Source organism: Watersipora subatra, chromosome 9, assembly GCF_963576615.1.
Source record: "Watersipora subatra chromosome 9, tzWatSuba1.1, whole genome shotgun sequence".
NCBI classification, from domain to species: domain Eukaryota; kingdom Metazoa; phylum Bryozoa; class Gymnolaemata; order Cheilostomatida; family Watersiporidae; genus Watersipora; species Watersipora subatra.
In genome coordinates, this window is record NC_088716.1 from 3,246,105 (window position 1) to 3,264,843 (window position 18,739).

The window sequence follows — 18,739 nt, forward strand, 5'->3', positions numbered from 1 at the left end:
GATATTGTGTTTGCGTCCCCTTTTGTTTAACTCACAAACTCACCACTGCGACTTCTTCAATTGGTTTTTCAGCTATCGTTATGAAAAATAATGATAGCTAGCGTTCACACGCTAGCTATCATTATTTTTCAACAGCGATTACATAACAGCAAGAAATTAACTTGCTAACAGCTTGTAATTAGCCGGCACAGTCGCAGCTAGTAGCTGTAGTCATTTCCATTTCCATGCACTCTTCTTTGTCATTATCTCTTGTCAGGTTGCAATCACATGGTTTTTCACACATTTCTGTACGAGCCGTTTGCATCGATGAACCAATGCCCTCTGAACACCTTTAGATATTTATATTGAATCCATGGTTATAATAGCGTGACAACTATTGATTTATAAATAGATGCGTGCGTAGACAGAGTGTATTTATACGCAGGACGTGTCCTCATGAGTCGCAGATGTGGCGCGTTGTGTATCTACCACAAACATGGCTCCGGCAGGCAGTGAGATAATGGCGAAGTCGGACAAGGTGGTTGCAGTCCACTGGTTCAGACAGGACCTGCGGTTGCATGATAATCCGGCACTTTGTGCTGCTCTGGATGGGGCTGACCAGTTCTACCCCGTCTTTATCTTTGATGGAAAAGTGGCTAGTAAGTAGTCAACCTATTATAATTTCTTGTCTTTCTTTTTGTAGAAAACTAGCTGTGCTGCTGTAGGGTAATAAAAAAGTATTTGGACGAAAAATTTATTAGTATTTAACATATAACAACATTTGTCATTCTAACTTGCAAACTACATATCATGAAGAGAAAAGTGTTTTGTGTAATTAAAATAAATAAAGAGAGAAAATAAAAACAACTGTAAAAGTTTTCAAATTTTTTCAAACAATTGTAACTTTCAAACATCATATCATGAGGCAAATGTTTTGTGAAAGTCAAATAAATTTTAAAAAAATAAAACAACTATAAAAGGGTTTAAATGTAAATGTAAAAAAATTAGCAAGTGATAGCTAAATTAAGTCTGTTTTGCTATGATTGCAATAAAAGATGATTTGGTAATAATACAATTAATACAAACTGAGAAAAAAAAATAAAAATCCTGAATACCGGTATGTTGAATTAATAATAACAAATGGTGCATAGAAGTGTGTGTGTATAAAAAAGGTTACTGTTCCACCAGAAGCTATCCATCATTCAAATTCATCAGGGCGCGAAATTTTAGTTCTAAGATCTTATTAGCTATAGCTGGACATACCGAAGGGCAGATGACAGAAAACAGATGAAACTTTGAGTAATATATACATGTATATAGATTATACTAGAAAAGTGTATCCACATACTAAAGCTATAAAATATGTTAAAAGACTATCGAAAGAATTTTTCCTTCAAGTAGACCCAAATGTAATTATCTTTTTATATTTGTATGTTTTGTTACAATTATACCAATGAAATATTGCAAGATAGGCAATCAGCGTAGCGTCTCGAATATTCATGATTATTTCTTTGGATTGATCTCTTTTTAGACTTGGCAGCATTAAAAGTCGTCCTTGAGGGGATTTGAATTCCCATGTCATCCCTTCAAATAAAACTCTACAGCTTGCCTTAGTCTAGCAATAAACTCTTCAAATCTCCACACCATAATATCACACCCGATTGCTACTAGCGCAGGCACTGGGTGCACAGGCTACCTTTTTTTGCTAAATCAAAGCAACTTTTTGAATCAATTTTAGTTTTCTATCTGACCAGTGATGACATTTGCTCAACCCTCCAGGGGAGTCACAGGCATTATGATTGTACATTTCCTCGAAACTCGGTTAGCCTAGCAGATGCTTTCTCATCCTCTGTTTACTGCTGCCAGGCACGGCACATGTGCTGCCGGGTGCTCTAGATGTGCTGCTGGGTGCTCTAAATGTGCTACCAGGCACTCCAGATGCGATGTTGCTGTTACTGTAAAACCTTTATTTGAGTGCCGCCACTTTGACATTCTGTGATCTTTACGAACCCATAATAAAAAGTGATCAGTAGAGAATTGTTCATAAAATTGTACTAATAATGACTCAGTTACAGCAATAACAATTAATTTTTGTTACTGCTGCTGTAGTAGCTGCCATGGTGTTCGTGACGGCGTAGGCTACCTGAGAAGACCGATTGTCACAATCATCAGAACTATGCATTCTGATTTGAAGTCACTAACGTCTAAGTCCAATCCAATGGCTTCAGATTTACCCATAAGTTGGTTTACAGCGTGATAAGTAGATTCTAAAATGTTTTGATGAATGATAGAATACTCTTCAGAAATCGGTATACGACAGCCATTGTTACAGCGTATCCAAGTTCGTTTTATTACTCCAATTTTTTTCCATAAAACTTTGAAAGCAACACTATCGTAATAAGTAATAACTATATTCGTCTAAAATGTTCTACTCACATTGGTTCCTTGTTTAACTTGGTCTTATACAGGAGCGTATATGAACAACTGTTTAGCAAAAACACTTGAGGCCAACAGCATTAATGTCACTCCGCCCGAAAGAGTGCACTAAATATTGGCAACATTAGCATCGCTTCACCCATAAAAGAGTTAAATTTATTTTGCCAAAATTCCGACCAGCTGGTTGGAAAATAAAGCGCTACCCTCTATTTGAACGTTACCTTCAATAAAGCGCCACTATAACGAAAGGGTTGACAAATACAGCACCAAATAGAGGTTTAACGCTATTTCTTGAGACATGTTGAAATCGTTTGTTTCTACTTTATTACTAAGTTTCCATAGAGTGCAGCGACACTCTATGAGTGCGGAAGCGCTACACAGATCATGTTTCCATAGGGTGCTATAGTAGAGAGACGGTTGTGCAACGTCAGTTGCCCGAAGACCCATGTGCACATGAAAGGGCAATGCCATTGGTTGATAAGGCCATTTCAATAGGCTATACACAGCTGAAGTGTATACTAAGTTTGTATGTCACTAAGTTTACGTGTACGTTATACACTTATACTTGTCAGGTCTCCAATCTGGTCTCATCAACTAGTACCATAATCGCTTTTGTCAAATGTTCTATTTATTGCTGCTTTCTGTTATTTCATCCTTCATTGCTCTTCGACTGCTACAGGCTCAGAGAATTCCAAGTTTCATAGGATGAGGTTCCTCCATGAAAGCCTGGAGTGTCTCGATGCTCAATTCCAGAGTTTTGGAGGGCGGCTATACACTTTTCAGGGAGGCACAACTCGTACTCTGGAAAACATATGCGAGGTATTTGCAGTTTTATCTATTCAACTGTATCGTAGTCCAGTCATACCTCGACGTACCTAGCCTAATGCATTCTGGCACTGAACTCTCTATCTCTTCTCTCATCTTGAAGCAATATTTCCTATATAAAATAACTAAATAAAAATTAATCCATTCCCATACAGCGGTTAAGGGTGATGTGAGAGAGACTTGACAGCAAGGTTAAGGGTGGTGTAAGAGAGACTTGACAGCAAGGCTAAGGGTTGTGTAAGAGAGACTTGACAGCAAGGTTAAGGGTGGTGTGAGAGAGACTTGACAGCAAGGTTAAGGGTGGTGTAAGAGAGACTTGACAGCAAGGTTAAGGGTGGTGTGAGAGAGACTTGACAGCAAGGTTAAGGGTGGTGTAAGAGAGACTTGACAGCAAGGCTAAGGGTGGTGTAAGAGAGACTTGACAGCAAGGTTAAGGGTGGTGTAAGAGAGACTTGACAGCAAGGCTAAGGGTTGTGTGAGAGAGAGAGACTGTCAAGTGTCAAGTAGAGGCAACTTCTCATATTTGATCTGAATAGTAACATATCTCGCTGCACTTGTGAGAAAAAAGATGATGCACATATAGTTGTGTTATATCTATTGTATATACAACTTTTATGACGTTTTAGTTCGCTGTGATAGATCGTCAGATGTGTCGGCAAAACAGAGAATAGGTAGCTGCCCAATTGTTAATAAATACTTAGAGGCGATCAATTGGTGCAGATTTACAACGTCAGTCAGTGTACATGGACGTTGAATATGTGCGTTCCTGATCAACTTGTTGTAAATTTATCGCAATCATAGTTTATAAAACCAGTGATATTGTTCAGAAAAAGGAGACAAGCTGTTTATGCAAACTAATATTATCACAGTTACGATACAGCCAACAAATTAAGTCTAGTTTTTTTTGTATGGCTAAAGAGGTGAGTTTGGAAAAGTCTTGCAACGGATCAGGCAATTTACATGTATTTTACTGATCGTATAACGTACAATCCCTACAACGCAAACGTTCTGGGAATGGATTATTTAAGGTCCCAAGTAACAAAGATGTTACCATAGGACACCTATTATATTTCGCTAGTATTTAGTTTCGTGAGTAGCATACAGAGTTAAATTCCGCTGCAACTTAGTTTCGCAGCTCTGATGAGTGCGAAAATATAGTGATGTGAAAATAAATGCAGTGGAACAAACATAATTAGATTCCTCAGGTTAAGTTCACCGATAAAAAATTTAAATTTGCGACTAGTTTGTAATTGTGAACCGCAGGTAGAATTGTGTAGCCGAGATCGACAACACAATTTGGTCACTTGCTGCCATTTGTTTCTTGGACTATCAATAAACGAAGCAATTTAATTCCGCGTTTTCGCTCGTTCGTTATGACAGTTTAGTTTCGCTCATGAAATTTTTGCGAGAGGATGACTCCGCGAAAACGCGAAAGTTAGATGAGGCGAATACATAAGTGTCCTAGGGTATTTTGTTTGTCAAAAACTTTCTCAAAATCCCTGAAAGGGAAATGATGACCAATTTCTTTCAGTTTGGCGTGTCTTGCATGAAAAGTGACATGTAATATTTTCCTTCAAAACTATTTACAAAGTTGGAGTTGCAATCCCGTTGAACAGTGGGTCAAAGGTCAGACAACATATCTTAATCTACTAACAAAAACCCATCATTAGAAAACAGCGTTCGGACTTTGCTTAATTAGTTTTAAAAAGATTTTAATGAGGTCGGCTAAAATTTTAGTGAAAACAAAGTCTGAAACAGATAGGTGATAAAATTTTAGTGATAAAAAGTTGAAATTCGGTAAAATAGTTAGAAATACATTCTAAAAAGTAGCTTTAAGTATGTGTTATTTAAGGTGAATTCAAAGTTTATGTTATACGTACGTCTTTCTTGAAGGTAAGAACTCTCTACGATATGTACTGCATATTGTAAAGTTACATTTTGGTAACTATAGTTACTAAGGTTGACATACTATTTTGTTACTAATTTTTAATATGTACAGTACTTGTGTGAAATTTTGTTGATTTTTACCAGGGGATGTTTGCATTATATAATTACTACGGTTTCTATATCCTTCCATATGATTTTTTCACCATACGATGCCAACTCTGAAATAGATTAAAGTCATACCCGGAGGGTGCCCAGTATTAGGAGTTGTCTCATATCTCATGGCAGAAACTTCCTCGGAATTTCGCTCATATCTCTAATTGCTTATATGTTACACTCGTATGTCGAGGTTCTGACTGTATAGAGTGACCTAGTTTTTTACTTGCGTATGTTAGGTGACCTAGTTTAATGGTTGGCTATGTCAGGTGACCTTGTTTAATGGTCAGCTGTACCAAATTACCTAGTTTGAAGTTTGGCTATGTTCTGTGACCTAGTTTGCTGGCCGGCTATGTCCTTTGACCTATTCACAGCCATCAGTATAATACTTCAATGAACTTAACATCTTATCTATGTTATTAGTCAGAATGTTGGTTATGTTATGTATATTTGTTATAGAGATATTGTATCTATGATGGGCAACTTTTGGACGCAGTCTCTTCATAGAGTTATTCTATTCTGTACTTCTAAAGTTAACATGTATACATATATATACATATATATATATATATTTGAAAAATTATTGCGAAAAAAGTAAACTTTTAGTATTTGCGTTACAAATTTGTTTCGTGCGAAGCACTCCTCAGGCGCAATTGTACTAAAAATCTTTTAGTACAATTGCGTCTGAGATTTTTAGTACAATTGCGTCTGAGGAGTGCTTCGCACGAAACAAATTTGTAACGCAAATACTAAAAGTTTACTTTTTTCGCAATAATTTTTCAAATATTTCATACTCCACTAATAATCTTATAGGTTTTTAGTGTAGAGTTCTCTTTTTATATGCTTTTGCACTTGCTTTTAGTTAATATATATATATATATATATATATATATATATATATATATATATATATATATATATATATATACTCATGCTACAGACAGTACTGTTTCGGCTATTGAAGCCTCATCAGTGCAGCTCAGAGCTTTGGCAAGGGACACGAATCCCATTACCAATGAGAGTTGACTTCCTGCCATGAAACAACTAGGTTGCCTCACAGACTTTTAGAAAGTCAATGTGCTGGCACCAGAGTGCTCAAATCACAAAAGTGATGAGCTTTGCACAAATATTATATATGATTATATATTATTATATATATATTATATATATATTATTTGTATATATTATTATATATACAAAATTATATATATATATTTAATTGTGTATATATACACACAATTATATATATATATCTCGTTTATATCTATATAAGATATATACAGTCAAACATAGATAACTCGAACTTCAAGGGACCAAGCAAAAGTGTTCGAATTATCAGAGCGTTCAAGTTATCAGAGCACTGTCACAAGTTCATATATTTACTTATTTATTAGTAGATACATGTACATATACAAACTATAATATAAATCAAAAGCACAAATGGCTTGTTTCAAATTAAATGCTTCTAATGTAAAGTTTAAAACGTTTTTATGAAAAAGTATAGAGATTTTTCTATCACTTGAGATTGGTTTGTTGTTTGAGGTGATGTTATTGCCAGGACGTTTTTCAGATTGACATTGGCAAAACTTGATCGTTGTTGAAATGCTCAAAAGAAAAGACATTTTTTTCTTTCGGGGTTTTACCCACGATCAATTTTGCCGTTTTTTCTTGAAGTTTATGCAAAGATTATCTTACTTTACCTGGGATTCGTTAAGAGCAACACTCCGAGGCAGTTCAATTAGAAGTTTTACGAGGTTTTACGTACATTCTATATCACTCACGTTTTTTTAATAGATACTTATTGAATGTACACACATATTCTGTGTTTAGGTCAAACGATGAATAGTTTTTTGTAGCTCAGACAACGTTAAAGTTTAATTACAACAATTTTTAAGACGTTTTAAACATTCAACATTCCGACGTTGATTCAACACGGAATCAACGTTGGAAAACTATTCATCACGGGCTAGCCGGGTCACGTACTCAAGGACTTTCGCCACGCACATACAAAACAAAAACAACATGCGATTTTTGTTTTGTATGTGCGTGGCGAAAATCCTTGCGCGCGTGACCCGGCTAGCCCGTGCTATTCATCGTATAGCAGTATAAATCAAATTTCACCAAACCTTTAGAAAAGTCGTTGACAAAAATATTTTGCCGATGGTGGTAATAACGACGCTTATGAATTACGAAAAGATGAAGTTTACCTCTATGGCTTTGAATAAAGTGATTTTCTAAAGCGATAACAACCGTTTCGGTAGCCGTTGGGCAAAAAAACAGTTCGAATTAACAGTGTTGAGTTCGAGTTATCTATAGCAATTTATCATTACGTGGGAGCGGACCAAAGGAACTGTTCGAATTAACCATGTGTTCGAGCTATCCGTGGACGAGTTATCCATGTTTGACTGTATATATCTTATATATCTCAATGTTCGTCATTCGTCTGTTGGTCTGTCTGTCTGTCTCGTGCCCAGTTACAGCGATAAAGTTTTAGCTACAGAAAATGCGCTTTTCATTAGATTTGACCTCGGCACCTCACTGTTTCATCCTTTTTAGGCCTCCCCGGGGAAGTATAGAGTGGCATGGGAGACAAACCCTAGCCCTGATGTCAGAAGACGTACATTGTCTAGCAGCATTTCAGAGCTCACAAACTCTAGACTTCTAGATAAGAATTCTATAAAAAGTCATTTAAAAAGAAATATCGTGGGAGTCTAGTCTAGACAAGTATGGTTCCTGCTAATATTAACATCGTACCCCCAACCACCTTGAGTGAATTTAGGCTAGTTTAGGCGGAAAGCAAGTGCCTAAACTGTATGTACATGTATGTACTGTATGTAGTAATAGACATGTATACAAACTCTAATATTACTCTGTGTGTGTGCATGTGTGTGTAGTTATTGCTTGACTAACACAGTTCATGTGTAACATATCACTTAAGGGTCATATATCCTTCCATATCATATAGACTATCAGTAGCCTGTGTGTCTGTTCTGTAGGAATGGGGGTCGCGTATCCTTCTGTATCGTAGACTGTCAGTAGCCTGTGTCTCTGGTCTGTAGGAATGGGGGGTCACATATCCTTCCATATCATAGACTGTCAGTAGCCTGTGTGTCTGTTCTGTAGAAATGGGGGTCACATATCCTTCCATATCCTAGACTGTTAGTAGCCTGTGTGTTTGGTCTGTAGGAATGGGGGTCACATATCCTTCTGTATCGTAGACTGTCAGTAGCCTGTGTCTCTGGTCTGTAGGAATGGGGGGTCACAAGACTTACTTACCAGGAGGAACCTGAAGCTATTTGGAAGGAAAGAGATGACAATGTGAAACACTTGTGTGAGAAGCTCGGCGTAGAGAGAATAGCTAAAACAGGGCATACTCTGTGGAACCCTCACGAGTAAGTCTCTTACTCTCTTCTTCACATCTACTTCAACAAATTTATCTACACCAAGAAGTAAGTCTCTTACTCTCACCTTCACATCTACTTCAACAAATTTATCTACACCAAGGAGTAAGTCTCTTTCTCTCACCTTCACATCTACTTCAACAAATCTATCTACACCACGGCAGCACATAAGACTCACCTTTAGGAAACCTCGAATCCTATACCAACCTAAGAGCATGCATTTGTTCTACGTGTTCACCGAGATGGAGACCTGACCATGCATTTAATACTTTGTTTCATGTTCTCCAAGATATTCCTAAGCGTGTTTTTGTCAGTTGTGGATTATGTATCAGGGTTTATATGTAGATATCTAAACCCTGTGGGTTTCTTTTCTTTCTTGATATATGTAACCTCTATGAATGCTTGTAACCGCTATGCTTACTGTTACTCTATGAAAGGGTGTAATATCTATGAATGAGGTAAATTCTTTGGTGGTATACTAATAGCTGTAATGAGTGACTGTTTTTCCCTAGCATAATAGAGTGTAATGGTGGAACACCCCCTCTCACCTATGATATATTCACCCACGTTACCAAGTTGATGGGGCTGCCAAACAAACCTCTGGAAATACCAGACTTCACAAATCGGCTGGTCGTTGCCCAGGATTTTGAGAGCAAATTCAAACTGCCAGAGTATGGCTCACTGGGTAACGCCTTTTCACATACATACACGCTTAACAATATCTGATCTTGGAGATTGTAGATCTCTGAATATTCTCTGTTTTTATGCCAAGTTCACGCAGTAGGGATTGGAGTTTGTAGTTTTGAAATCTGTTAGTTGTTAACAGAATTTGAACTCTCTTATGAATCATCTCACCCTGTCCTTTAAGGATTTTCCATACAAGTAAGTCATTGTTTGGTTCTGTTCTCTGGAAGGGTTTAGAGAAGAGGCTAAGGCACCTGATAACAGATTCAATAAGTGGAAGGGAGGGGAGGATGAAGCTCTCAAACTAATGCACTTGAGGCTAAAAGTTGAAGAAGTGGTAAGATGCTTATCCTGCTCCATACTTCTCTATCATCGGGTTGGATTATAAGCTTTATGCTAAAGTAGTTTCGGTTGCTTTGTCTATTTTTAACTATTGTTTTAAGTAAAATGCCTTTTCGTTTTAAATCTACCAGTACACTAGTACCCGTAATCGGGCAGATTTTGTCAGTCTGGAATGGCTGATAAATTTGGAAAGTTGGGCTCATTGTGCTTTTGCATCTTACTCTTGCCGATGTGAAAAAATGGTGAAAGAAAAAATCCTTTGTAGAACGGGGTATGATAAACGTTTGTTTACTCCGAGGTATATCTATTAATTTGGAGTTATCTTTTCCTTGACGCTGTCAGCATATTGTGGCTGTAACGGTAATTACTCTCTCTCTATGACCTGTGAATGGCTCCATTCAAACTCCGAATTCGTTTGTTATAAAACAAGCATTCAGTTATTGTGACCTTGACACATCAAAATAACGACTGGGTCACCGCTTTTTCTGACGCACAATCAAGTTTGTTCTTATTCGTCGTCAAAAATGTGCTGAAAATTTTTCTGAGCCATTATAATGCACAGCACCGTTGATTGGTCGAAACACAAAATGGTGGGCAGAAAACTCACCTAATGATGGGTGGTCTGCGTAGTTTGATGTCAAATATGTAATCATGCAGATTTCGATTTGCAGAGCTCACCTTTAGCCTAATCGTCGATGCATCATTTTAAAATGAACATGTTGGTCTGTATCAGTAGAGATCAAGTCGACACATCTGGGAAATACATGTAGTTGAATATAACGATCTAGATTCCAATGCATGCTGCATTCAAGATTGGCTTCACCCAATCAGCTCTTCATATGTGGACAAATATATTAAAGCTACTAAAAAGCTACTAGTATAAATTGAAACTGCTCATAAAATATTTCATGTAAGTTATTTTCGGTAAGTGGAAAATAATTTTTTCTATACCGTACTTTTCGGCCTATTAGCCGCTACTTTTTTCTAATGATTTGAGCCATGCGGCTTATATAAGGGTGCGACTAACCTTTGGCTTTTTCTTGCACTGCTAAGGGGCATTAACCAGAATCTCCGGTTAGTGCACCTTTAGCAGTGAAAGAGAAAATGAAACAATGCCTAACTGTACTGTTTGTTAGGCACTGGGTTAAAAAGCGTCTGTTAATACGAAACATTTCGTATTAAACAGCAAAATTACTACCGCGCTCAAAAGCAGCACCGTATTGAGTCCTGCGGCCTATACAAAGTTGCGGCCTATGTATTGTTTTATTATCGTTTATTGGAGAATAAAGCAGATGCGGCTTATATAGGGGTGCGGTTTATAGTCCGAAAAGTACGGTAATTAATTCATGTCATAAATCTGAAGTTGTTTTTATTGTTAAAGCACATAAATTACATAATTTTTTTATTATGTAGTTCAATACATCAGAGTCTTAGCTTTCGAATGAGCCTATATTCAATACACAACGAATAATAGAACTATGATAAATAGGGTGTCAAAAGTATGTCTTGCAATAAAAAAAACTTGGTTGCGGTTCCCACAATGTGATGTCACAATAATTATTTAGCCTTGGGTAGTCGATCCCTTTCGCTGCCATTGAGGCTGCGCTTTTCTGTGACAATCGGTGCTGTTAAACCCAGAAAGTGCCAATAATAAACTAGGATTCTAGATAATCAACAATGCCCACGATCGTGCTAACGCCCGTCCAATACAAACACATGTTCTGGGTTAATTAATTATGCTTCAATAAATATACTGTCGTTGATAAAGGTAATGAAATCACATCGATTAAATTGTGACCTGCGGTTCCATGGCCCTAGGACTACATGTCAATCGCACTTTCGAGAGATCACGCAATGCTTGAAATTAATTAGTCTCAGTCACGACCCTCAACATCACAATAAAATGGCTGGGCTAGTGCATAATATCATCAGGAAAACATAATATGGTGCTTGGAATCTGAGTTATTTATCATAGAAATAATCTGTGCATGGAGAACTAATGACACTGATTCCTTTGTCATCTTCATTGGTTCTCTGGAGTTGCCCTACCTTTGCCTGACACTATCGTCATTATTGTAGTTAATAAATATAAGCGTTAAGCAATAAAATAAGCGGTAAGAGCACACAACACTGCATATAAAAATTGTGACCTCACAATTTTCGAGTCTATACCATTGAACATTTCTGCGGTAAAGCTCTGAGAAAATCCTATAAACACCAACCAACGTCCACTTCACCATGTCAAACAATGGCTCATTTGAAGGCCAAGACTCTGATGTATTGAAATATATGATGAAAGAATTATGTATTTGATGTGCTTAAACGCTTTTAGCAAACTATAGCAGCACCTGTAGCTAGACAAACACTAGAGCTATGACAAATCGTTGATCATTCATCCTACGAATATCCTGACGATTTCTCTCCAGCATTTGTTCTCAACATAATTCATTCACCTGTTCTAACTTGTCACTTTTGTAGGCATTTTCATCCGGTTATATTTTGCCTAATCAATATCTACCGGAGTTGTGCGCTCCTCCTCGTAGCCTCAGTGCCCACCTCAAGTTTGGCTGTCTTTCTGTGAAAAGGTTTTACTGGGAAATACAACAGGCCTATGTCAAGGTTTGTTAGCTATTATATGCACATCTCTGATATGAGGCACATCTTCCTCATAGATTTGCGATAATGTTGAGAGAAATGCTAATCATTAGCTACCTGTTTCCAATCACCTGTTGTATGATTTCATCTTTATGACAGTCATTTTCTAATCACCATGAACTGCCATCGTGGTGCAAATTTCTCCTGTATCTCGTGATCTTTCTCTTAGAGATTCTATTACCGTAGGTTGTTGGTCGAGAGAGCAATGGTGTAGAGCTCGGGGTTGTGGCACAACTCATATGGAGGGAATTTTTTTATACTATGTCTGCACAGAACCTCAAATATGGGCAGATAGAAGGCAATCGCATCTGTCTGCCCATCCCCTGGTACACCAACGCTGAGTTTGAAGAGCGGGTTGAGATGGTGAGTCTCTCGTGACTGGCGGATTGATCATTTATTGACTACAGTCCTAAGTCTATGATTGGCCTTGAAAACAAACACTCGTACCAAGTTACTCATGTCATTCTTACTGGGGGAACAATGGTTTTTTGTTCACATATTATCTCTGAAAGTGATTAAATTTTGGGAAAATTTATTGTTATTACGTTGTGGAAATCATGACTGTACCCTGCCAATTTAATGTGTCGGGAGAGATCATCAGTTGTATCAATAAATCACAGAGAATAGTTATCGGCGCAATTATTCTACAACTGTTGAGGGTGAACAGTTGATAGCTCGACTCGTGACAAAGAAGAATGTTGCGGGTTCAAATCGTGTCTGATGCAATCTTTTTTCCACTCCTCAATCGTGGCTTCAGACAACTAAACACAGCTCTTATTATAGTAAATATTTTGCGGATGTGCATATCCAGGAACCAGGAAGGATTACTCGTACTTCCTGTTCATACTGAATGAGTTTTGAGGAAAGAGTTGTGATTTTTAGAAATGAGTTCCATTCGTAAATTGTTAGTTGGTCTAATGACATTCATTACTATATTATGAGCCGTGTCCATCCTTCTGAAGCCAGAGTTGTTGGTGGGATAAAAGAGTGCTTTGTATGAGACTCACTCTTGAAGTTCATCTTAGCACCCGGACACTCTATGGCAGGTGCCGTAGAGTGCCATAATCTACCACCTCTTAGCATATCTGATTAGTGCTATCAGGGAAGGGTGGTAGACAGGTGGAAGTTACTAGTTACTAATTACTAGTGGTTACAGTGAGGGGTTTATTGTGTGCCTGTAGGGGCGGACTGGCTACCCATTTGTTGATGCAATTATGAACCAGCTCAGACTCGAAGGTTGGATTCACCATGTCGGGCGTCATATGGTCGCCTCGTACCTAACTCGTGGGGATCTCTGGCTGAGTTGGGAGGTCGGCGTTAAGGTAGGGATGATAGGACTTGCATAAGGTTCTATCATGTGTGTGCCTTTCCGACATTTTGAGTGTAACTCTGCGAGTTAAATAAAGATGGTTGACTTTATTGATCATTCTTACAGATATTTGAGAAATACCTGCTCGATTATGATTGGTCAATATGTGCGGGAAACTGGATGTGGGTTTCTTCATCCGCTTTTGAGAAGGCACTAGACTGTCCCAAGTGTTTTGACCCTGTCAAATATGGACAGAGGATGGACCCAAATGGAGACTATGTGAGGTCAGTTGTGTTACCATTGCTGTCAGCTTACAAGACTTATCTTTTCTTACGCCTACAATCTGCCTGTCAATCTGCTTCTTTGTTGTAGGAGGTATGTTCCTGCATTGAAGAAGTACCCTCTGAAATATCTCTTTCAGCCCTGGTTAGCTCCTGCCAAGGTAGAGTACTCTCTCTACACCCCTTGCTACACCCCTGGCTGCACACACCTGTCTCTTGTTAAAAATTTGATCAGCAGATCAAACCTGTTTAAAAATAAGAAGTAATGTCCCCCTGCATTTCAATATAACAATGTTACAGGTTCAGCAGGATGCAGGATGTATTGTGGGTAAAGATTATCCGGCGAGAATGAATGACCATAAGGTAAGCGCAAGAGAGTGCAACTCCCATATGGACCAGATTCGAAAGTCTATGGTTGACCAGTGTAAGTGGATGTCATATGGTCTAATTAATTGCAAGGTTAAAAATGTGATTGTGTCAAGCATTTTTTGTCTATCAGTTAATATGTTGTTTATTGTGTTAGGTGATCTCATTGTCAAGATATTTGAAGATTAAAATCAAAAAAATTGGTTGCAGTAAAAACGCTCAAGTCAGAAAACATGCCCAGGCTTGCCCAAAATGATGTAACGCGTGATACAACCTGGCTCAATCTCTCGTATTCACATCGGCTATTGCGATAAAAGTCTAGTCCTTCGCGGCTCTATTGGCATATATTTTATTTTGTATTTGCTCGTGTTGGCTAAAATAAAAATTTAAATCCTGCTACAGATACATTATTATGAATGCCACAAATAAGGGAAATTGAAAACTTGTCATTTTAGCTTCTAAATGTTGTGTAAACATTTGAGTACTGACTACGGTTCTGCCGGTCTACGGTAATTAGGTCGTCGAGTTGACTTATTTAATCGGGGCCTTTGTATCAGCTAAGTTTTCAGTTACTACCGACACCGTAAACTAGCTACTAAACAAAATAAGCACTCCGCCATCTTTGAAAAAACCATGTTCGAATATATGGTGAAACCAAGTGCATCCCAAAAAGTCATGCATAGTCTACGTTATCGAGTCGGTATCAATTTGTAGAAAAAATTTACTCATCACATTCGATTAGTTAATTCAAGTACAAAAAAAATAGTTTTATGAGTTCACCTAAATAGGGAATGCAAAACAAAGTCAATTTTGTTGAAATCAATTAACCCACCGATTCAGGCTAAGGATTACTAAAGCCATTCTAGCACCTGGTTGGCAGTTTGTAGACTCACCTATTTTCACTTAGTAGGGTGGAGCATAACATTTTTTGAACTTAATATTGGGTCCGTTTGGAATTGAGTCGAGCTATGCAGAAGTACCTGCCAATACAGTTCTGATTACATTTCATAAATCTATCAGATAAGATTTCAGCACAGATGGCAACAGAGCTATGATGTATTTTATATTCAATATGTTCTGCAAATTATGTTTTGCATTGTCTTCAACAGTATTATTTTATTACATAATTTTTACAAGCCAAAAAATTTTCACGACAGCATAAAGTATTTGTTAACACCATCCATCCAAGTCGTGGCCATTCACATAGTTTCAGCTCATATAATAGGGCAAACTAATCTATTGCAGCAAACTCAAACAAAACATATTATGATTTGTGCAGCACACATTCGCGTGTCTCTCCCATTTATGGCAGTTTCCAGACCGACACGACGGCTCCCCTAGTGAACCACACGAAAATCTTGTAACAATAAAACAAATGTAATGAACGTCGTTCATATATGTGTCGTTCTAACGCGTATCTACTGAAAGCTTTCAATTTGAGAGTTAGTTAGATTGTGAGTGTAATTTTCAAAATCAATGAATGTTTAACAAAAGCATAAATACGCACAGCCAACAGTTCGAAGCTTTGTTTCTGAAAGTTCCGGATGATCATTGATCAATCGATGTTCCTCACTTTTTACAAGTGAGAAATTAACATAAATTCTAATCATAAATCTAATTTACTAGCTAAAAATTCCAAAGAAAGCTTTAAGCAAGTGTCATAGCTAGGTGCAACGATAAAAAGTTGTGAAACAATAATTCGTAATAGCAAAACGTTATAATTTTACTTATTAGTAGATGTATTCATGATAGTGCTGGGCACGGGTAGTAATACGGGTAGTAATACCCGTTGAACTCGCGGGTTTATCTTCTCTCTAGTATCGGGTAATAGAGATTTCGGTCTTTCGGGTTTTGACTTTCGAGTTCGGGTTTTGAGACACGGATCCGTCGGGCACTGTGAACAAAAACTCGGTCTATTGCGCCCTGCGCTCTTAGTCTGGGAGCCACAGGGCATTTCTGTGTCATTTTTGCTAAGGAGGCACAATAATGAGGTATAACAAGTCTTTAATTTAATAGATAGAATAAAGCATCTCATACCTTAATTACCAATGCCTACCGGAGATATTGTAGTCAAGCAGTGATTACTTGTCATTAAAAGGTGAGTAGAAATAGATAAATCAAATTTTATTTGCGCAATTAGCCAAATCGGCTTCGTAAACAAATCTATGCCTTTTTTAATACGGCGCTTGTTCACTTTCACCGATAACACATAGGTCTTACCGGTAACACACCATAGTCTGTTTCCGCTATCGCCTTGTTAGAAACTGCCATCAGCGTTGGTAGTAGCAGTGAAAATTTAATAACTCTGTTTAAATTGATTACCTCAGCTAGCTATTATGGACTACATAATTCATTATAACCGAGTTTTTACTAAGCCAACAAGCCTCACTAACGGAAAAAGCCCATAATGTAAAGTTTTTTATGAGATTTGGAGCACCATCTACAAAAAGTCTGAGAGGTCCATAGAACATGCTTAAGTATTAAGCTACTATACGCCCTATCTTCTTCCACCTGTTGACACGAAAATGCCCTGTGGCCCCAGACTATCTTGACTGTTTAACAATTCGCCTGTTAACCCTGCGAGTACGAATGTCAGTCGATAAAAACTGAAAAATGATAAATAAATTGATAAGAAATATAATTGCTTTGTAAATTTGAAGATGTCTGTTTAGAAAATTTAAACATAAAATCCATATCAACAAACCCAATACCTGAAAAACCCGTAGGCAAAGAAATAACCGAGCCTAGCACTACTCGCTACCCGATACTCGAAAAACCCGAACAGAAAGGGGCGAGTTTAAACCCGTGGGCCAAGAAATACTTGTGCCCAGCACTAGATGAATTTACTAAAATTATTACCGTTAGTTTAAAATATATGTAAAAGATACTCAAAGTTAAAGATAAATTTATCTCCATTCTCCTTATCTTCCTCTGCAGCATAACGCTGTTGAAGCCTGTCAGTTCTAACCATAACCTGTCTGCCCAAATCTTTAATCACCTGATGCTCAGAAAACTTTGATTCACCTGAACTGAGCATTGTTACAATTCGGTTGTTCGTCAATAAAACGTGTCGGTGCAGTAATTCAGTAAATCAACAATGTCAATTAAATATCGATGTCGATGCACGTAGATACTAGAATTTACTACTAGTTGATGTGTGTAACTAACTAGTAATTGAGTAAAATCCCTAACAACGAGAATCTTCGAACTCACAGAAAATCCGTTTTATGAGCGGTAACATTTATTATGACCTATATTAAAATTTTGTGCTGGTGATTGGCTAATGAAAAGATCTTATATTTATCACTCGTGGACTCTTTTCACTTGTATCACTCGTTATGTCACGAATGAAGCACCTACTCGAATCTGAGCTTTTTAAAAGATGACCTCATTGAAACGCTCATGTCTCTGGACAGGGTTAGTCTATAAAGCCAAAAATGACATCAAATTGTAGCTGATGTTTTAGCTTTTTATTGGTCTTAATTTCATCAAATCGGCCTTTTTGACGCAATGACATCTTTAATTTATTTGACCTGCACATAAGATAATTGATTTATCCAAAAAATACCATGAAAATAATGAACAATCTTTTTCTACTTTTTTGCATTCTTTTGTTTTGTGTAAATGTTGACATATGTTAGTTTATTTTGGTATTTGCTTCATATGTCACGCCGCTGTATGTTAGAGCAGATATTCTCATTAGGTACATTTTGTGGGGCTTTAATTTGTTCCAAAGCCCAATAACCTTGACAAATATTTCAAGCAACTATACGTAGCAGTGAAACAATAAACTATGTAAAAATCTACGGGTAGAGTTGTATATAGACAGTATATATATATATATTTACTTTGTTATATATAAAAAAAATTGTATATAGACAGTAAGATGGGAAAGCTACAATCAGTCAAGGGTCACGCGTGTATATTACCTGACAGCTTGCTTCTGTTCTGGTATTCATAATTATAATACTTAGGCTTGTTGTTGTGTTCTATTTAGTAAGGCAACATTGCGCCCCCTCTAGCGATAAAGAAACAAGGCAGTTTGTATGGCTGCCTGACCACATGGCGTCAGGCACCAAGTGCTCTGGTGATGACCTCTGTGATGGTATTGCTGGACTCTAGTTGACACCGCTGATAGCGTCTGTAGTAAAAACTTGAGGTCTATTTATCGAGTCATACTTCCCTTGTCACTGTTTTGTTATCTTTGTAATGATGAGATTGTAACAGCATTGATGTTGTCTTTTGAAGTTTATAAACATTTTTATATGGTTTTCATTCCTTCTGGAGGCGTTTGGTGCTCCAAAAAAGTAACGCATGATATATTTTTAGTCATGATCTATATTTGAACTTACTATATTGTACAGATATATCTATTATGCTTGTAAAAGGCATTGTATGTAAATACAACAGTGACTGGGTAT

The 18,739-nt window shown here is 37.4% G+C and overlaps 1 protein-coding gene across 1 annotated transcript; it reads left to right on the forward strand.

Moving 5' to 3' along the window:
- Positions 1–424: 424 nt before the first annotated feature.
- Positions 425–18,736, forward strand: LOC137405353 (cryptochrome-1-like). The gene is made up of 12 exons (XM_068091585.1): positions 425–638; positions 3,095–3,234; positions 8,530–8,672; positions 9,194–9,366; positions 9,596–9,702; positions 12,186–12,326; positions 12,549–12,725; positions 13,544–13,684; positions 13,798–13,955; positions 14,044–14,113; positions 14,253–14,376; positions 18,316–18,736. The coding sequence occupies exons 1-12, from the start codon at positions 476–478 to the stop codon at positions 18,438–18,440; spliced, it is 1,662 nt and encodes a 553-aa protein (XP_067947686.1). The 5' UTR covers positions 425–475; the 3' UTR covers positions 18,441–18,736.
- Positions 18,737–18,739: the final 3 nt, after the last annotated feature.

Excerpts from the sequence above, each read along its gene's own strand:
- LOC137405353 (XM_068091585.1), top strand. The coding sequence starts at position 476 with ATGGCTCCGGCAGGCAGTGAGATAATGGCGAAGTCGGACAAGGTGGTT. Across the intron at positions 8,673-9,193 it reads ACTCTGTGGAACCCTCACGA|CATAATAGAGTGTAATGGTG; the intron begins GTAAGTCTCTTA and ends GTTTTTCCCTAG. Across the intron at positions 13,685-13,797 it reads GTTGGGAGGTCGGCGTTAAG|ATATTTGAGAAATACCTGCT; the intron begins GTAGGGATGATA and ends TCATTCTTACAG.